The 18494-nt window shown below is 41.1% G+C and overlaps 1 protein-coding gene across 1 annotated transcript in view; it reads left to right on the top strand.

Annotated features, from left to right (window-relative positions):
* EFCAB5 (EF-hand calcium binding domain 5) overlaps positions 1 to 18494 on the top strand; it is an 85432-nt gene that overhangs the window by 10657 nt on the left and 56281 nt on the right. The window contains exons 2-4 of the mRNA XM_040243848.1: positions 1304 to 1880; positions 12187 to 12343; positions 15205 to 15253. Of these exons, the coding sequence (XP_040099782.1) occupies positions 1304 to 1880; positions 12187 to 12343; positions 15205 to 15253 (783 nt within the window). The remainder of the gene's footprint in view (positions 1 to 1303; positions 1881 to 12186; positions 12344 to 15204; positions 15254 to 18494) is intronic.

Here is an 18494-nt window from a genome sequence, read left to right as displayed (position 1 = left end):
AGAAATCACTTGATATCAGAGAATTATATCTAAATCCTGAAACAAAGGAATAAATTATGGTTGATCAGAGCTATTCCCAATTAACCCCTTTTCCCTTTACCAGCTGTTGGCTTAGGGTGGGCATGTAACCTAATTAGGGCCAATGAAATGTAAAGGAAAGTCTTGGAGTGAAGAGTTGGGATCTTCCCTTCTTGGGTAACAAAACAGAACCTCCAGAGGAAAAAGCCCCTTTGTTCTCAGTCCTTTTCTACTATAACAAAGTGATGCACTGGGGACCTCCCTGGTGATCCTATTTTTTTGGGCTCCAAAATCACTGCAGATGGTGACTGCAGCCATGAAATTAAAAGACGCTTACTCCTTGGAAGAAAAGTTATGACCAACCTAGATAAGATATTCAAAAGCAGAGACATTACTTTGCCGACTAAGGTCTGTCTAGTCAAGGCTATGGTTTTTCCAGTGGTCATGTATGGATGTGAAAGTTGGACTGTGAAGAAGGCTGAGCGCTGAAGAATTGATGCATTTGAACCGTGGTGTTGGAGAAGACTCTTGAGAGTCCCTTGGACTGCAAGGAGATCCAACCAGTCCATTCTGAAGGAGATCAACCCTGGGATTTCTTTGGAAGGAATGATGCTAAAGCTGAAACTCCAGTACTTTGGCCACCTCATGCGAAGAGTTGACTCATTGGAAAAGACTCTGATGCTGGGAGAGATTGGGGGCAGGAGGAGAAGGGGACGACAGAGGATGAGATGGCTGGATGGCATCACAGACTCGATGGACGTGAGTCTGAGTGAACTCCAGGAGTTGGTGATGGACAGGGAGGCCTGGCGTGCTGCGATTCATGGGGTCGCAGAGAGTTGGACATGACTGAGCGACTGAACTGAACTGAACTGAACTGACAGGGAGTGCAGGCTCAATCCCTAGTCAGGGAGCTAAAATCCCACATGCCTTGTGGCCAAAAAGCCAAAACATGAAACAGAAGTAATACTGTAACAAATTCAATAAAGACAAAAAAAGAAGAGATGCCTGGAGCTGCAATAGCTATCTTGTGATCTTGAGGTATAAGCACAAAAAATAAAGAGCAATAGAAAAAGGATAGGCATTTAATGAAAGCACTGAGCTGTTGAACAACTGTTGATTAAGAAAATAATAAATGTCCTGATGGTTAAAGTTACTGCTGTCTGATTTTCTGTTACTTTTACTTGTGTTTGAATATACCATGTAAATTTTTTATAATAATATTCTAGAGTAACATAGATTAAAATTTACTTCTAATATTTCTTACATTTCACTTTTGTTCCCTCAGATTTAAACCTGGAGAACCAGCCAAAAATCTCATCTTGTTCAATAAAGGAGTTTAAGACTAGAGTCTCAAAGAATATTGTCTTTAGTAAACCTGCAAAAGTGATTTTCAATTTAGATCAAACCCCGCAGGATTCAAACTGGGAACAACCATGGAAGAAAAATCTTTTAGAAAGAGTGCAGGCAAGAGCCCAAGCAATGCATCAGAAAATCATAGATAAGGAAAATCTGAAGAAGGAACTAGAAAAAAAGGCTGAAGAGAAACTCCCCAGGGATAATTTGGCCAAAGAGTGGTTTAATACTGAAAACATGACTCTGAGCACTCGTGCGTATTTGCTCGACAAACTTTTACCCACCTTAGTTCCTGGAATGGAAAGAATGTTAATGCAAGTGGAAAAGAAGAAGCTTTTGGCAGATGTTGATATTCCCACCAAGTTTGACCCAATTAACCATTTGGGAGAATACTTAATGAGAAACAACCCTAATTATATCAAAGATTCAGGACTGTCTGGTTATCAGAGGGTGATGAGAGATATTTCGGAAGACCTGAAGATATATGTTCCGAACACTACTTATAACAGGTACAATTTGTTGGTGTTTTCAGTTGGTGATCTAGTTCTCCTTATGTTAAAAAGCAAGTAGAAAAAGAATATAATAATACAAACAGGATTTTAAGTAATTTTATAGTACTTCAGAAAGGACTTGTGAGCTACTACTATGTGTTTCACTATTTATGAGACACTATGAAGACTAAGAGAAGGCAGTGGAACCCCACTCCAGTACTCTTGCCTGGAAAATCCCATGGACAGAGGAGTCTGGTAGGCTACAGTCCATGGGGTCGCTAAGAGTCGGACACGACTGAGCGACTTCACTTTCACTTTTCACTTTCATGCATTGGAGAAGGAAATGGCAACCCACTCCAGTGTTCTTGCCTGGAGAATCCCAGGCATGGGGAGCCTGGTGGGCTGCTGTCTATGGGGTCGCACAGAGTCGGACACGACTGAAGCGATTTAGCAGCATGAAGACTAATGAGGTTTGTTAAGCTCCATGTATTCATGAATTTAGTTATTTCACTAGGATCCCAAGTGTATATTTATCTGTTTCTTATCTGTCTTCTTGTACTAGAAAGTAAGCTATATGAGAGGAAACACTTTCTGGAATTTAACTTTCCAGATAGGTAATATGTTTATCTGGTTCAAAAGCTGAAATGTATAAAGTGGAAAATATTTTAAACTCATTCACATGCTTTGGATAAAAGAAAATTAAGAATGCATATTTGCATTTGCTTATGTGTTACACTAGGGCTTCCCAGGGTGGCGCAAGTGGTAAAGAACCCGCCTGCCAATGCAGAGACATGAGAGATGCGGGTTCAATCCCTGGGTTGGGAAGACCCCCTGGTGGAGGAAATGGGAACTCACTCCAGTATTCTTGCCTGGAGAATCCCATGGACAGAGGAGCCTGGCAGGCTACAGTTTGTGGTATCGCAAAGAGTCGAACATGACTGAAGCGGCTTAGCACACATGCATGAGTACACTAAGAAACTTCCCAGGTGGCGCAGTGGTAAAGAATCTGCCTACTAATACAGGAGACTCAGGAGACTGGGGTTCCATCCCTAGGTCAGGAATATTCCCCTGCAGAAGGAAATGGCAACCCACTCCAGTATTCTTACCTGGAAAATTCCATGGACAGAAGAGCCTGGTAGGCCACAGTCCATGGGGTCCTGAAGAGTCAGACATGACTGAGCAACTGAGCACACATAAAATGTTAGACACCAGAAACTTTCTTTCCCATTCTTTTTTAAAAATTATTTATTTATTTGCTGCATTGGGTCTTGGTTGCATCATATGAGCTCTTTCATTGTGGTGCATGGACTCTCTCTAGATGCCCACTGGCTCAGTAGCTCCCCAGCATTCGGGATCTTAGTTTCCCAGACCAGGGATCAAACTCGCATCCCCTGCATTGGAAGGCAGATTCTTAACCACTGGACCACCAGGGAAGTCCCTCTCTCCCATTTTTATACTCCATCTACCCAGTGCTCCCCCTCAGCTATAAATAACTATTGTTCTTAATTTTCAGTACATCCTTCTAGGTTTCTTAGTGTACTCATCATGCATGTGTGCTATGTCGCTTCAGTCGTGTTCGACTCTTTGCAACCCCACGGACTGTAGCCCGCCAGGCTCCTCTGTCCATGGGATTCTCCAGGCAAGAGTACTGGAGTGAGTTCCCATTTCCTCCTTCTTCCTTCTTCCTGGGAAGCCCTAGTGTAACACATAAGCGAATGCAAATATGCATTCTTAATTTTCTTCCTTTTATCCAAAGCATGTGAATGAGTTAAAAATATTTTCCTCGGTTTTTCACCTGCCATTTTTTTGTGTCATGCAGAGGATTTTTTGTTTCTATGTGGTCAAGTTTATTTACTTTTATTTTACAGTTTCTAGGCTTTGAGTCATTGTTACATTTCATTTCAAGAAGTTAAAAGAATTATCCTTTGTTTTCTTCTGGAATGACCATCGTTTTGATTTTCTTTTTAAATATTGATCCATTTAGAATGTATCCTAGTGTAAGATTTAAGATATGAATCTAGCTTTCTCCTTTTCCAAATGGCTACATAGTGAACCCCATAACATAATATAGAATAGTCTATATTTGTTCTTCTTTTCTAATCACTGCATTCTGTTACTGTGTGGTTAGTTTTCAATATGAATTTTAGGATTGATTCATCTATCTGAAAAAAGCAGGGAGAGAGAACACCGAAACAAATATTATAGGAATTTTTATTGAAGTCATTAGATTTATTAACTTAGGGAAAATCAGCATCTTTAATAAATGACATGCGTATCTATCTGGGAATGTGCATCTTTCCATTTGCTTGTCTTATTCTGTATCAGTCTGAGTTTTGTCTTCAATTTGTAGGAATATCATGAAAGCGTTAAAGTATTTAAAGATGCTTTCTTTGCTTAGATTATCAGAATTAGGGTTTTATTTTCCCTGGGCAAAATCCCAAGATCCATATGTCAACATATGACAGTGTCAGGCATTTGTAGAATATTCAGAAATCCTAGGGGTGTTTAACAACAGCACATCTATTGACTTAAAGTTTGAACACCCAGAAATCTTAGCAAAACCAGTCCTGCTTTTAAATCCTCTGAACTGTATCATTGTTTGCATTGTTCTCAAGCCATTAGAGAGCTTTGGAGAAGCCCATTAATTTCAGGAATGAGAGTTCTCCTTATTTATGCTCAAGAAAGAGGACAAATAAAATTTTTGTTTGGTTTGTCAAGATTTAATCTTCTAATGATAATGTTAAAGTGTTGATTTGACTCCACCGGATGCAAAAAATTTTCATCTGCCCACTTCTCTTGAACAAAAAGGGATTCATCTTTTTCAGGGTCTAACTACAACAGATAGAGAAGATACTCCTTACTAATTTGGAGTGATTTATATAGTGGTAACCACTTATCTAAAAAATAAAATATCACTGCTATTTGTAAGTTTTATATATGCAATATATTTTATTGCTTTTCCTCAGGGTTCCTGAAAGACAAGTATAGAATTGGAGTGGACTATAATTCTTACATGTAAATTTGCAAACCTGATCAGGAGGTTAGGTTTGTGTCATTTTGCTTTTCTTTTTGCATCTTTTAGTATCTTTTCCTTATGATTCTAGATCCCTGCAGCTCTTGGGAATGCATATTCTATGTCACTACTGCCTTATTGTGAATTAATAATGAAAAATATTTGCTCTAAAAGCAAGACTGCAAACTTTCAATAGCCTGATTATGATGATGGTTACACATATTTATGGGGCTTCCCAGGTGGTGCTAGAGGTAAAGAACCTGCCTGCCAATGCAGGAGACCCAGCTTCAATCCCTGGGTTGGGAAGATCCCAAGATCCCCTGGAACAACCCCATGGCAACCCACTCCTGTGTTCTTGCGTGGAGAATTCCATGGACAGAGGAGCCTGACGGGCTATAGTTCATGTGGTCACAAAGAGTCGGACACGACTGAATGCCTAACACTTTCATTTTCACACATATTTATACATGTGTTGAAATTTGTATAACTATGCATCAAAAAGGGTTAATTTTACAGTATGATATTTTTAAAAATAAAAAATAAGCATTAAAAAAAATTACAGAGACATTATTAATGTTAGAATTTCACAGTCTTGCAGAGAAGCAGGACCTGTAATACTATAGATGTCCTCGTTTTCTCCACCAGTCCTGATCCTAATTCTTAATGTTAAAAGAACAGAGGTAGAGATCCTGAGTCAAGTTCACTCCAGCTAGGGCTGGATATCTGGCACAATACCTGACAAGATGTGGTAGTTATGGAATATTAATACCTAAGACTATTCAAGATGTCCAGTTCTAACTCGACATGGAACAACAGACTGGTGCCAAATAGAAAAAGAAGCACATCAAGGTTGTATATTGTCACCCTGCTTATTTAACTTCTATGCAGAGTACATCATGAGAAACGCTGGGCTGGATGAAGCACAAGCTGGAATCAAGATTGCTGGGAGAAATATCAATAACCTCAGATATGCAGATGACACCACCCTTATGGCAGAAAGTGAAGAAGAACTAAAGAGCCTCTTGATGAAAGTGAAAGGGGAGAGTGAAAAAGTTGGCTTAAAGGTCAACATTCAGAAAAGTAAGATCATGGCATCCGGTCCCATCACTTCATGGCAAATAGATGGGGAAACAATGGAAACAGTGGCAGACTTTATCTTTTTTGGCTCCAAAATCACTGCAGATGGTGACTGCAGCCATGAAATAAAAAGACGCTTACTCCTTGGAAGAAAAGTTATGACCAACCTAGACAGCGTGTTGAAAAGCAGAGACATTACTTTGCCAACAAAAGTCTGTCTAGTCAAGGCTATGGTTTTTCCAGTAGTCATTTATGGATGTGAGAGTTGGACTATAAAGAAAGCTGAGCGGTGAAAAATTGATGCTTTTGAACTGTGGTGTTGAAGAAGACTCTTAGAGTCCCTTGGACTGCAAGGAGATCCAACCAGTCCATCCTAAAGGAAATCAGTCCTAAATGTTCATTGGAAGGACTGATGTTGAAGCTGAAACTCCAATACTTTGGCTATCTGATTCGAAGAACTGACTCACTGGAAAAGACCCTGATGCTGGGAAAGATTGAAGGCAGGAGGAGAAGGGGACGACAGGATGAGATGGTTGGATGACATTATCAACTCAATGGGCATAAGTTTGAGTAAACTCCGGGAGTTGGTGATGGACAAGGAGGCCTGGTGTGCTGCAGTCCCTGGGGTTGCAAAGAGTCGGACACGACTGAGCGACTAAACTGATTCAAGATGTCCAGAAATTCCTAGGATTTGCCAGATATTCTGCTGATTCATTTTTAACTACTCAGCAACTGATATCCTTAGGAGAACCTGTCATTGCACCTTGTGTCAGGAACCTCATTTCATAATATGATATATGTTGAATAGACAGAAGAAAATAAGAATTAAGTATAATAATTAAGTAGATATATATCTATTTTTATAGGAATACTCATCACAGGAATAATATGAACATGCTTCAAGAAGTCCAGCTTAGCTTTATGAAACTAAGACCATCAGAGCTTAAAAACAAACAAACAAAAACTGAGCTTATTAACTTGCCAGGCAAAGGAATCTATACCAGTGAAGAAATCACTGACTAGTTTGCAGAGAGGGAAGATTCTAGAGTTTTTAAGTGTTAGGAAGGGAGCTTTATAATGGCTATGCTTTTAACAATTAAAGACAATCACACTGTATATAGGATAGAACGAGTCCATAGGTTTGTACACGATTGATGAAAACAAGTACTATTGTTTAGCAGCTGAAAAAGAGGCTTCAGTTAGGTCTAGCAATGGTCTTGTGTACTGGGGTCGCTCAAAGTTCATGGTCTATTATCCAGTTAAGCTGGCTAGAACCAGTTTTTATGAAACACAACATTCAGTTTTGATATAATCTAGGCAAATTCTCTAAGTGGAAGATTTTCCTAACACAGCTTGAATGGATGGATAGAATTTGGATTGCGACAATTAGGGCAAGAAAGCATTTTTACTTCTATTCTTTAAGTAATTAGATTTATATTGTACTCTTAAAAACCTCAAAACATTTAAGATGGGGAGACAGCTGTGCTTGGTCTTTGTTGCAGCGTGCCAGAGCTTCTCTAGTTGTGGCACACTGGCCTCATTGTCCCATGGCACGTGGGATTTTAATTCCCTGACCAGGGATCAAACCCACATCACCTGCATTCGAAAGCAGATTCTTAACCACTGGACCACCAGGGAAGTACTGTGGAGACTGTTTTATTAACTAGCTTTGGTTGCATAACAAAATACCTCAAAACTGAGTGGTTTAAATAAACAATCATTTATTTGCTCATGATTTTATGGGTTGGTAACTTTGGACTGGGCTCATGGCTCATCTCTGCTCCACATGGTATCACTCATACATGACAGTAAAATGGCAATTGATAGTCATCTGGCTATTAGTTGGCTGACTGTTGGTAAAGCTGTGGAGCAGGTTAGCCTAGGCTTATTCCAAGGTGGTGGTGCAAAGTCTCTTAAGTTTAATGAAACAGAGCAAACCCCAATGTTTAAGCACATTGATTCCTTTTCGTCCCCGTTTTATTGTGATACAATTTTTGTTATATAAGTTTTATTGTGATACAATTTATAGCACTTTTCAACTTTCTGCTTCCTGTGTTTGCTAATGGCCCATTGGCCGAAGGAAGTTATATGGCCACAGCCAGACACACAAGATGCAGCTGCTGCTGCTGCTAAGTCACTTCAGTCGTGTCGGACTCTGTGCGACCCCATAGACGGCAGCCCACCAGGCTCCCCCGTCCCTGGGATTCTCCAGGCAAGAACACTGGAGTGAGTTGCCATTTCCTTCTCCAATGCATGAAAGTGAAAAGTGAAAGTGAAGTCACTCAGTCATGTCCGACTCTCAGCGACCCCATGGACTGCAGCCTACCAGGCTCCTCCGTCCATGGGATTTTCCAGGCAAGAGTACTGGAATGGGGTGCCATTGCCTTCTCCGCACGAGATGCAGAAATAGACTTAATTCTTAATGGGTGGAGCTGCAAAACTACATTGCATACAAACAGACCTGCTTACAGTAATGGAAAGAATTTGTGACAATTTTTGCATTTCACCACATGGTAGTTTTGGGTTTTTTTTTCCCCAATCTCCTTAAAAGTGGATTGTGGATTTACACTTAGAATCTGCTTACAGGTTATGTTTACCCTACACTACAATACCCTAAGTTAAGAGTTTTGGAGGCTATGAAATTCTGTTGATTAGATATCCTCTTGCAGACCACAAAAGAAAAATTTTATTCAGTCCCTGCATGAGTTACATCATAAATTAAAAATCCATCTGGATTGTATTTAGAGCCTCCTGTGCAATGGCCCTGAAGCACAAAACCAGGTTCTGTTTCTAAATGTGGACATTAATAAGAGGGAGGAAATGATGTCTGAACTGAGACCTAAAGGATGTGGAGGATCTAGCCAAATGAAGAGAGGGAGGAAGGCTTTTCAGCAGATGGAACTGTGACAGAAACTCAATTTTGTTAATCCATTTTGGTTGATACACATGAGAATCTGGAGACACCCAGTACTTATTACACAACATCACTTACTTACCTGTTCTGCATTGGACCCTAAGCTTTACAATGACAGAATCCATAGTAGGTGCTCAGTATATGTTTGTGTAATGAGTGAATAAGAAACTCAGTGAATGTAAATGAATGAATAATGAGAAAAAGCTCTAAGAAATACACAGAATAGAGAATCAGGAAGGAAAGACAGGAATTGAAGAGAGAGCTATATAGAGGCTCCCCAGGTGGCACAGTGGTAAAGAATCCACTTGCCAATGCCAGAGACTCAGGAGACCCTTAATTCAAATCGGAATCAAGACTGCTGGGAGAAATATCAATAACCTCAGATATGCAGATGACACCACCCTTATGGCAGAAAGTGAAGAAGAACTAGAGCCTCTTGATTAAAGTGAAAAAGGAGAGTGAAAAAACTTTCTTAAAACTCAATATTCAAAAAACTAAGATCACAGCATCTGGTCCCATCACTTCCTGGCAAATAGATGGGGAAACAATGACAGACTTCATTTTCTTGGGCTCCAAAATCTCTGCAGATGGTAACTGCAGCCATGAAATTAAAAGACACTTGCTCCTTGGAAGAAAAGCTATGACAAACCTAGACAGCATATTAAAAAGCAGAGACATTATTTTGCTGACAAAGGTCCATACAGTCAAAGTTATGGTTTTTCCAGGAGTCATGTATGGATGTGAGAGCTGGACCATAAAGAAAGCTGAGTGCCAAAGAATTGATATTTTTGAACTGCGGTGTTAGAGAAGACTCTTGAGCATACCTTGGACTGCAAGGAGATCAAACAAGTCAATTTTAAAGGTAATCAGTCTTGTATATTCACTGGAAGGACTGATGCCGAAGCTGAAGTTCCAGTACTTTGGCCACCTGATGAGAAGAGCCAACTCTTTGGAAAAGACCCTGATGCTGGGAAAGATTGAAGGCAGGAAGAGAAGGGGACGACAGAGGATGGGGTGGTTGGATGGCATCACTGACTTGATGGAGATGAGTTTGAGCAAACTCCAGGAGATGGTGACAGACAGGGAAGCCTGGCATGCTGCAGTCCATGCGGCAGCAAAAAAGTCTGATACAGCTGAGCAACTGAACAACAACAGGAGACCAGGGTTCAATACTTGGGTTGCGAAGACATCCTGGAGCAGAAAATGGCAACCCACTACAGTATTCTTGCCTGGAAAATCCCATGGACAGAGGAGCCTGACAGGCTCCATGGGGTCTCAAAGAGTCGGACAGCACTGAGCTCCTGAACACATACGCATGCTGTATAAAGAGAGGGAGAGAGTGGGAAAGGGAGAGGTAGACAGACAAAGCAGCAGAGGGAGAAAGATAGTGGAAGAGAAGGAGAGCCAGCTGAGAAGAGACTGAGGGTTCAGAGACAAGTGATGGGGTCAGAGACAAGTGATGGGGTTTGGCTGATTAGTAGTCACATCAGAGGAATTTAGCATTTCCTTTAAAATGCTAATTATCTTCCAGCAGTTCAGACACCAGGCTTTCTGCACTATTAAACAACTCGCCTGCGGGTTTTGCCTGCGGGTATTCCCTGGCTATCCTGTTCTCTGGTTGGGGAGCTAAAGTCCAAGATCCCGCATGCTAGATAGAGGCCAAAAACCCAAAACAAAACAGAAGCAATATTGTAACAAATTCAATACAGACTTAAAAAAAAAAAAAAAAACCCTGCCTGTTTTTATTTTCAAACTTGAAATTTTATTTTTGAAATCTTACAGAAGTTTGAAGTCCTTATATGGGCATAAAGTAATGATTTAGGTTTATATTGTTTCTCTTGGATTATTGTTTGTTGTTGTTTAGTCGCTAAGTTGTGTCAAATTCTTGTAACCCCCACCACGCTCCTCTGTCCATTGAATTTCTCAGGCAAGAATACTGGAGTGGGTTGCCGTTTCCTTCTCCAGGGGATCTTCCCAACCCAGGGATCGAGCCTGCATCTCCCACATTGGCAGGCAGACTCTTTACCACTGAGCCACCTGGGAAGCCCCGCTTGGATTATTAGTAGTGTTGGTTGCTTTGTCATGTCTGACTGTTTGGGACCCCATGGACTGTAGCCTGCCAGACCCCTCTGTCCTTGGGATTCTCCAGGCAAGAATCCTGGAGTGGGTTGCCATTCCCTTCTCCAAATGATCTTCCCGACCCAGGGATTGAACCTGGATCTCCTGAATTGCAGGCAGACTCTTTACCATCTGAGCTACAGCGAAGTCTCTGTATTAATCCCTCTTGGATCATTAGAGTTCTCCAATTTACCAGTTCCTCCTGAGAAGTCTTTTGCATTTCAAAATCTGTTAGATTCCCTTAGTCGTTTCTTTGAAAAATGAAAGAAAGTGAAAGTTGCTCAGTTGTGTCTGACTCTTTGCAACCCCATGGACTGTACTGTTCTTGGAATTCTCCAGACCAGAATACTGAAGTGGGTAGCCTTTCCTCCTCCAGGGGATCTTCCCAACCCAGGGATCGAACTCAGGTCTCCCTCATTGCAGGCAGATTCTTTACCAGCTGAACCATGAGAAGACCTGACTCAAACATTATTTGACAATTATGTTTGAAATCAGAAGCTGCTTTTATTATTCTGAACCATTTTGGTGTTTCAGTCAAAACCCATCTGGTGGTTTTGAAGTCCTAATGTGGATGATAAATATAGGGATGACTAAAACCACAGTTCTTCCCCCATTTTCAACCTGAGTGATACAACTCTGTCTGAGTAGAATGTAACTATTCTGCTTAAGAGCTGTCAAAAGTATTTGACTCTGGCCAGATAAAAGAAATTGGTGATAAATATTCCTGGACAGAAATCAAAAGTTGGATCCAAGGGATCAGAACTACCTGAGATGCTTGTTATAAATGCAGTTTCCAGTCTCCCTACCTAGACTTGGAATCAAAGTCTTTCCAAGATGATTTCTACGTCCAGAGAAAAAAGAGGCCCACCACCCTAAGGCCTTAGTGTGTTCAATCTTGCTTTTATACATGGCAGCTTCTAGAGCTATTCTTAGTACTTCTTAAGTATAGTATTTCGTTGAGTAAAATAAGGCTGACCTCTATAAAAAGTCAAGTAATAGTAGCAGGCAGCTTATGAGAAATGCCAAATTGAATAAGTGCTAGGGGAAGGAGGGAATCACTGCAGGCTTAAATGAAGATCTCATGGAAAAAGAGAGGTCGAAAATTTAAATGAGGCTCTGAACTCTGAATTCTGCCATTTGAACAATCTGAATCAAATCCAATAATCTTAACACAACATGTCTTCTATTTCTACATCCTTCAGAGTATCCAAGATAAAGGAGAATATTAAACAGAAACGAGAACAAAAAGAATACATAAATGACATCAAAGCCAAGGTGGCCAACGCACGGAAACAGGCTCTGCAGGAGCAGTTCAGTGAGTGGATTCTAGACCCCAAAGGAATGATTCCAATGGCAGTGGTAAGGAGGAGGGTACCCGTGAAGGGTAAGGTGGAAGGGGTGGTAAGAGCGACTGCTAGACCCTGAGCAATCTAGAGAGCTTCTAGAGTGCTAGAAGCTTCCCTCTAAATTTTCGGTCTTGCTGAGGTAAATCTAGCCCACGAAAGTGAATTTCTTCAATTTTCTCTTGAACATTAAAGAGAAAATTCTAGGTAGATTTCCAAAATATTAATTCTGGCTGAATTTCACAAACTTCATTATAGACAGACATAGCTTCTGTTTGTTTTTTTGTATGTGTGTGACTAATTACTTCTGTGGGCTAAAGAACCATGTCCTTTTTGTAGTGTGGAGTGGGGGTATGGGTGGCACCATGCAGCTTGTGGGATTTTAATTCCCTGACGAGGGATCGAACCTGGGCCCTCAGCAGTGAAAGTGTGGAGTCCTAACTGCTGGACCGCCAGGGAATTCCCTAAAAGACCATGTCATTAGCTCCAGAAAATAACTGTGCTCTAAGAGACAAATATGTTCTCTTAGGTATATGTAGGTACTTCCCGGGTGGCAGCAGTGGTAAAGAATCTGCCTGCCAGTGCAGAAGACATAGGAGACTTGGGTGTGATCCTTGGGTCGGGAAGATCCCCTGGAGTAGGAAATGGCTACCCACTCCAGCATTCTGCCTGGGAAATTCTATGGACAGAGGAGCCTGGTGGCTACAGTCCATGGGTTCACAGAGTCGGACATGACTGAGCACACATATACACACAGGTATATGTAGATGTGAGAATAATTGTTGGTTATATACAATACCCACCCCACTCCTGTACTCTTGCCTGGAAAATCCCATGGACGGAGGAGGCTGGAATGCTGCAGTCCATGGGGTCTCGAAGAGTCGGACACGACTGAGCGACTTCACTTTCACTTTTCACTTTCATGCACTGGAGAAGGAAATGGCAACCCACTCCAGTGTTCTTGCCTGGAGGATCCCAGGGAGGGGGGAGCCTGGTGGGCTGCCGTCTGTGGGGTCGCACAGAGTCAGACACGACTGAAGCGACTTAGCAGCAGCAGCAGCATATACAATACCAAGTATATTTCCAGTTCAAAGTGAATTGCTAAAAATACACCAAGGAGGACAAGCCTCAGACTGGAAGAAAATATTTACAAAAGACATGGCTGATAAAGGACAATTATCCAAACTATACAAAGAGCTCTTGAAATCAACAATAAGAAAACAAATAACAGATTTTAAAAGGGGCAAAAGACCTGAACAGACACTTCACCAAAGATATACAGATGGCAAAAAAGCATATGAAAAGATGTTCCACACATGTCATTGAGGAAATGCAATTGAAAACAGCCATGAGATACCACTACACACCTATCAGAATCCAGAACACTGACAACACCAAATGCTGGCAAAGATGTGCAGCAGCAGAAACTCTCATTCATTATTGGTAGAAATACAAAATGGTTATGGCCACTTTGGAACACAGCTTGGCAGTCTCTTATGAAACTAAACATACTCTTACCATATGTTTGAGCCCTGGTAGTCTGTGGGGTCACACAGAGTCGGACACGACTGACGCGACTTAGCAGTAGCAGAGGAGCCTTTGTATTTACCCAAAGGAGTTGGAAATTCATGTCCACACAAAAGCTGACACATGGATGTTTACTGTATAATTCAGTTCAGTTCAATTCAATTAGCAAAACTTGGAAGCAACCAAGATGTCCTTCAGTGCATAAGTCGCTTCAGTCATGTACAACTCTTTCTGACCCCATGGACTGTAGCCTGTCAGACTCCTCTGTGCATGGGATTCTCCAGGCAAGGATACTGGAGCAAGTTACCATGCCCTCCTCCAGGGGATCTTCCTGACCCAGGGATTGAATCTGTGTCTCATATGTTTCCTGCATTGCAGGTGGATTCCTTACCACTAATGCCACCTGGGAAGCCATGCCTCAGTGGGTGAATAATAAATAAATGTGGTTCATCCGGATAGTGGAATATTATTCTGTGCTAAAAAGAAATGAGCTATCAAGCCATGAAAAGATGTGGGAGAACCTTACATGCATATTACTAAGTGAAAGAAGCCAATCTGAAAAGGCTATATACCGTATGAGTCTAATTCTATAACATTCCAGAAAAAGTAAAATTATGAAGACAGGAATGGTGGGGTGTGGACAGAGATGAATAGACAGAGCATAGAAGAGTTTAAGGTGGTGAAACAATTCTGTATTACATAATGATGGATACATGTCATCATATAATTTTCAAAACCCATAGTTATACGTAAACCATGGACTTTGGGTTTTGAGGTTCCAGTGTAGGTTCATTGGTTGTAACAAATGTACCGCTGTGATGGGGGATGTTGATAGTGCAGTTAAGCCCTGTATGTGGTGGGGTGGGGGCAGGGAGTATACGGAAACTCTGTATCTTCTGGTTAATTTTGTTGTGAACCTAAAACTGATCTGAACAATAGTATTATTTTAAAATAAAATAAATCAAGAGGAGCTCTGAAATTTTATTTTGTCATTGACAAATGAGGAATTACAGAGAATTCTTTGGATTGCCAAGCTTGTTGCCAAAGGTGCTTTACGTTCATCATGCCCAGTGTCCAAGGATTGTTAAAAATTTCCCTGGAGCTGGCAAATGGAATCATATCAGCATCCTAATTCTACAAAAGGGTTGAAAATCACTGAGGAAATACATGCAAAAGTATTTTATATACTTTGAAATATGCTATAAACTATAAATATTAACTTTTACTATTTCTGTGCCTGGGTCAGAAGAATTACTCAGGATTTAAACTGAAAGACTACAGATGGCTTTTATTCTGAAATGCTAAATATATGGTAATTGAAAAGTAATATATGGTCTCTTTGATTTGCAGATTCAGAACGTCCTTTATGAATTTTTTCAAAATCCAGATTTGCAGCTTGGTAAGCCTACCTCTCACTACAGCGTTTATATTTCTCTCTCTTTCTATCTCTTTTTTTGGAGGGGGAGAATGCTGCGTTAAGATGAAGAGCCAGTATTGAGGCAGACCTTATCAAACCTCTTACAGATGTTCTCAAGCTCCTTTGCTCTTCTCAGATGGAGAATGTAGAACAGCAGAGATGCAGTCCGTGAATTTTAATTCTTTTAGTCTAGTGGCCCATTTTATTAAAATTATTTTGTAATAACCCTTACTATTGAGGGGCTTCCCTGGTGGCTTATATGGTAAAGTGTCTGCAATGCTGGAGACCAGGGTTCGATCCCTGGGTCGGGAAGATCCCCTGGAGAAGGAAATGGCAACCCACTCCAGTATTCTTGCCTGGAAAATCCCATGGACAGAGGAGCCTGGTAGGCTACAGTCCATAGAGTCGCAAAGAGTTGGACATGACTGAGTGACTTTACTTACTTACTTACTATTGAGAGAGTCAGTTCCTAGGCAGGTTGATAAGAAGTCCAGGGTCCCTGAGGAGGAGAAAGGGGTCTGGAATTCTCAAGGAGGAGGAAAGGACAAACATCTTTTTTTTCTCTCTACATTCCTCAGTCTTAGTCACATAAAACGTTTTGTTTTTTTTTTCTTTAAACCCGGAACTGATGATTACCAAACAAACTCAATTTAAACTCTGTACTAGAGATTATATAACAACAATGTATCCTGCTTGAGGACAGTTTCTCCTTCCTGATAACCTTCTGACTAATCCTGATATCTTAGAATGTATATTATGGGAGTGGGTTTGGTAGGGTCTTTCCATTGTTAAATTCTAATCCTATTAACCTAAAATGTAAATTGTGGGTGTGGGTCTGGTAAAATTTTTACAACCTTAAGACATTCTTTTGATTTATTGTAATGACTAATTAAAAAAGGATATAATTCCCTTCAGTTCAGTTCAGTTCAGTCGCTCAGTCCTGTCCGACTCTTTGTGATCCCATGAATCGCAGCACACCAGGCCTCCCTGTCCATCACCAACTCCCGGAGTTCACTCAGACTCACGTCCATCGAGTTTGTGATGCCATCCAGCCATCTCATCCTCTATCATCCCCTTCTCCTCCTGCCCCCAATCCCTCCCAGCATCAGAGTCTTTTCCAATGAGTCAACTCTTCGCATGAGGTGGCCAAAATCCTGGAGCTTCAGCTTTAGCATCATTCCTTCCAAAGAAATCCCAGGACTGATCTCCTTCAGAATGGACTGGTTGGATTTCCTTGCAGACCAAGGGACTCTCAAGGGTCTTCTCCAACACCACAGTTCAAAAGCATCAATTCTTTGGCGCTCAGCTTTCTTCGCAGTCCAACTCTCACATCCATACATGACCACAGGAAAAACCATAGCCTTGACTAGACGGACCTTAGTCGGCAAAGTAATGTCTCTGCTTTTGAATATGCTATCTAGGTTGGTCATAACTTTTCTTCCAAGGAGTAAGCGTCTTTTAATTTCATGGCTGCAGTCACCATCTGCAGTGATTTTGGAGCCCAAAAAAATAAAGTCTGACACTGTTTCCACTGTTTCCCCACCTATTTCCCATGAAGTGATGGGACCAGATGCCATGATCTTCGTTTTCTGAATGTTGAGCTTGAAGCCAACTTTTTCACTCTCCTCTTTCACTTTCATCAAGAGACTTTTTAGCTCCTCTTCACTTTCTGCCATAGGGTGGTGTCATCTGCATATTTGAGGTTATTGATATTTCTCCTGGCAATCTTGATTCCAGCTTGTGTTTCTTCCAGCCCAGCGTTTCTCATGATGTACTCTGCATAGAAGTTAAATAAGCAGGGTGACAATATACAGCCTTGACGTACTCCTTTTCCTATTTGGAACCAGTCAGTTGTTCCATGTCCAGTTCTAACTGTTGCTTCCTGACCTGCATACAGATTTCTCAAGAGGCACGTCAGGTGGTCTGGTATTCCCATCTCTTTCAGAATTTTCCACAGTTTATTGTGATCCACATAGTCAAAGGATTTGGCATAGTCAATAAAGCAGAAATAGATGTTTTTTGGAACTCTCTTGCTTTTCCCATGATCCAGCAGATGTTGGCAATTTGATCTCTGGTTCCTCTGCCTTTTCTAAAACCAGCTTGAACATCAGGGAGTTCACGGTTCACGTATTGCTGAAGCCTGGCTTGGAGAATTTTGAGCATTACTTCACTAGCATGGGAGATGAGTGCAATTGTGCGGTAGCTTGAGCATTCTTTGGCATTGCCTTTCTTTGGAGTTGGAATGAAAACTGACCTTTTCCAGTCCTGTGGCCACTGCTGAGTTTTCCAAATTTGCTGGCATATTGAGTGCAGCAGTTTCACACCATATTGAGTGCAGCACTTTCACAGCATCATCTTTCAGGATTTGAAACAGCTCAACTGGGATGCCATCACCTCCACTAGCTTTGTTCATAGTGATGCTTTCTAAGGCCCACTTGACTTCACATTCCAAGATGTCTGGCTCTAGATTAGTGATCACATCATCATGATTATCTGGGTTGTGAAGATCTTTTTTGTACAGTTCTTCTGTGTATTCTTGCCACCTCTTCTTAATATCTTCTGCTTCTGTTAGGTCCATACCATTTCTGTCCTTTATCAAGCTCATCTTTGCATGAAATGTTCCCTTGGTATCTCTAATTTTCTTAAAGAGATCTCTAGTCTTTCCCATTCTGTTGTTTTCCTCTATTTCTTTGCATTGATCGCTGAAGAAGGCTTTCTTATCTCTTCTTGCTATTCTTTGGAACTCTGCATTCAGATGCTTATATCTTTCCTTTTCTCCTTTGCTTTTCGCCTCTCTTCTTTTCACAGCTATTTGTAAGGCCTCCCCAGACAGCATTTCTTTGTCTTAGGGATGGTCTTGATCCCTGTCTCCTGTACAATATCACGAACCTCATTCCATAGTTCATCAGGCACTCTATCTATCAGATCTAGGCCCTTAAATCTATTTCTCACTTCCACTGTATAATCATAAGGGATTTGATTTAGGTCATACCTGAATGGTCTAGCGGTTTTCCCTATTTTCTTCAATTTGAGTCTGAATTTGGTAATAAGGAGTTAATGATCTGAGCCACAGTCAGCTCCCGGTCTTGTTTTTGTTGACTGTATAGAGCTTCTCCATCTTTGGCTGCAAAGAATATAATCAATCTGATTTTGGTGTTGACCATCTGGTGATGTCCATGTGTAGAGTCTTGTCTTGTGTTGTTGGAAGAGGGTGTTTGCTATG

Source organism: Oryx dammah, unplaced genomic scaffold, assembly GCF_014754425.2.
Source record: "Oryx dammah isolate SB20612 unplaced genomic scaffold, SCBI_Odam_1.1 HiC_scaffold_8, whole genome shotgun sequence".
Taxonomy (NCBI): domain Eukaryota; kingdom Metazoa; phylum Chordata; class Mammalia; order Artiodactyla; family Bovidae; genus Oryx; species Oryx dammah.
Note: the sequence above shows the minus strand (reverse complement) of the source record. Positions and strands in the feature narration are given on the sequence as shown.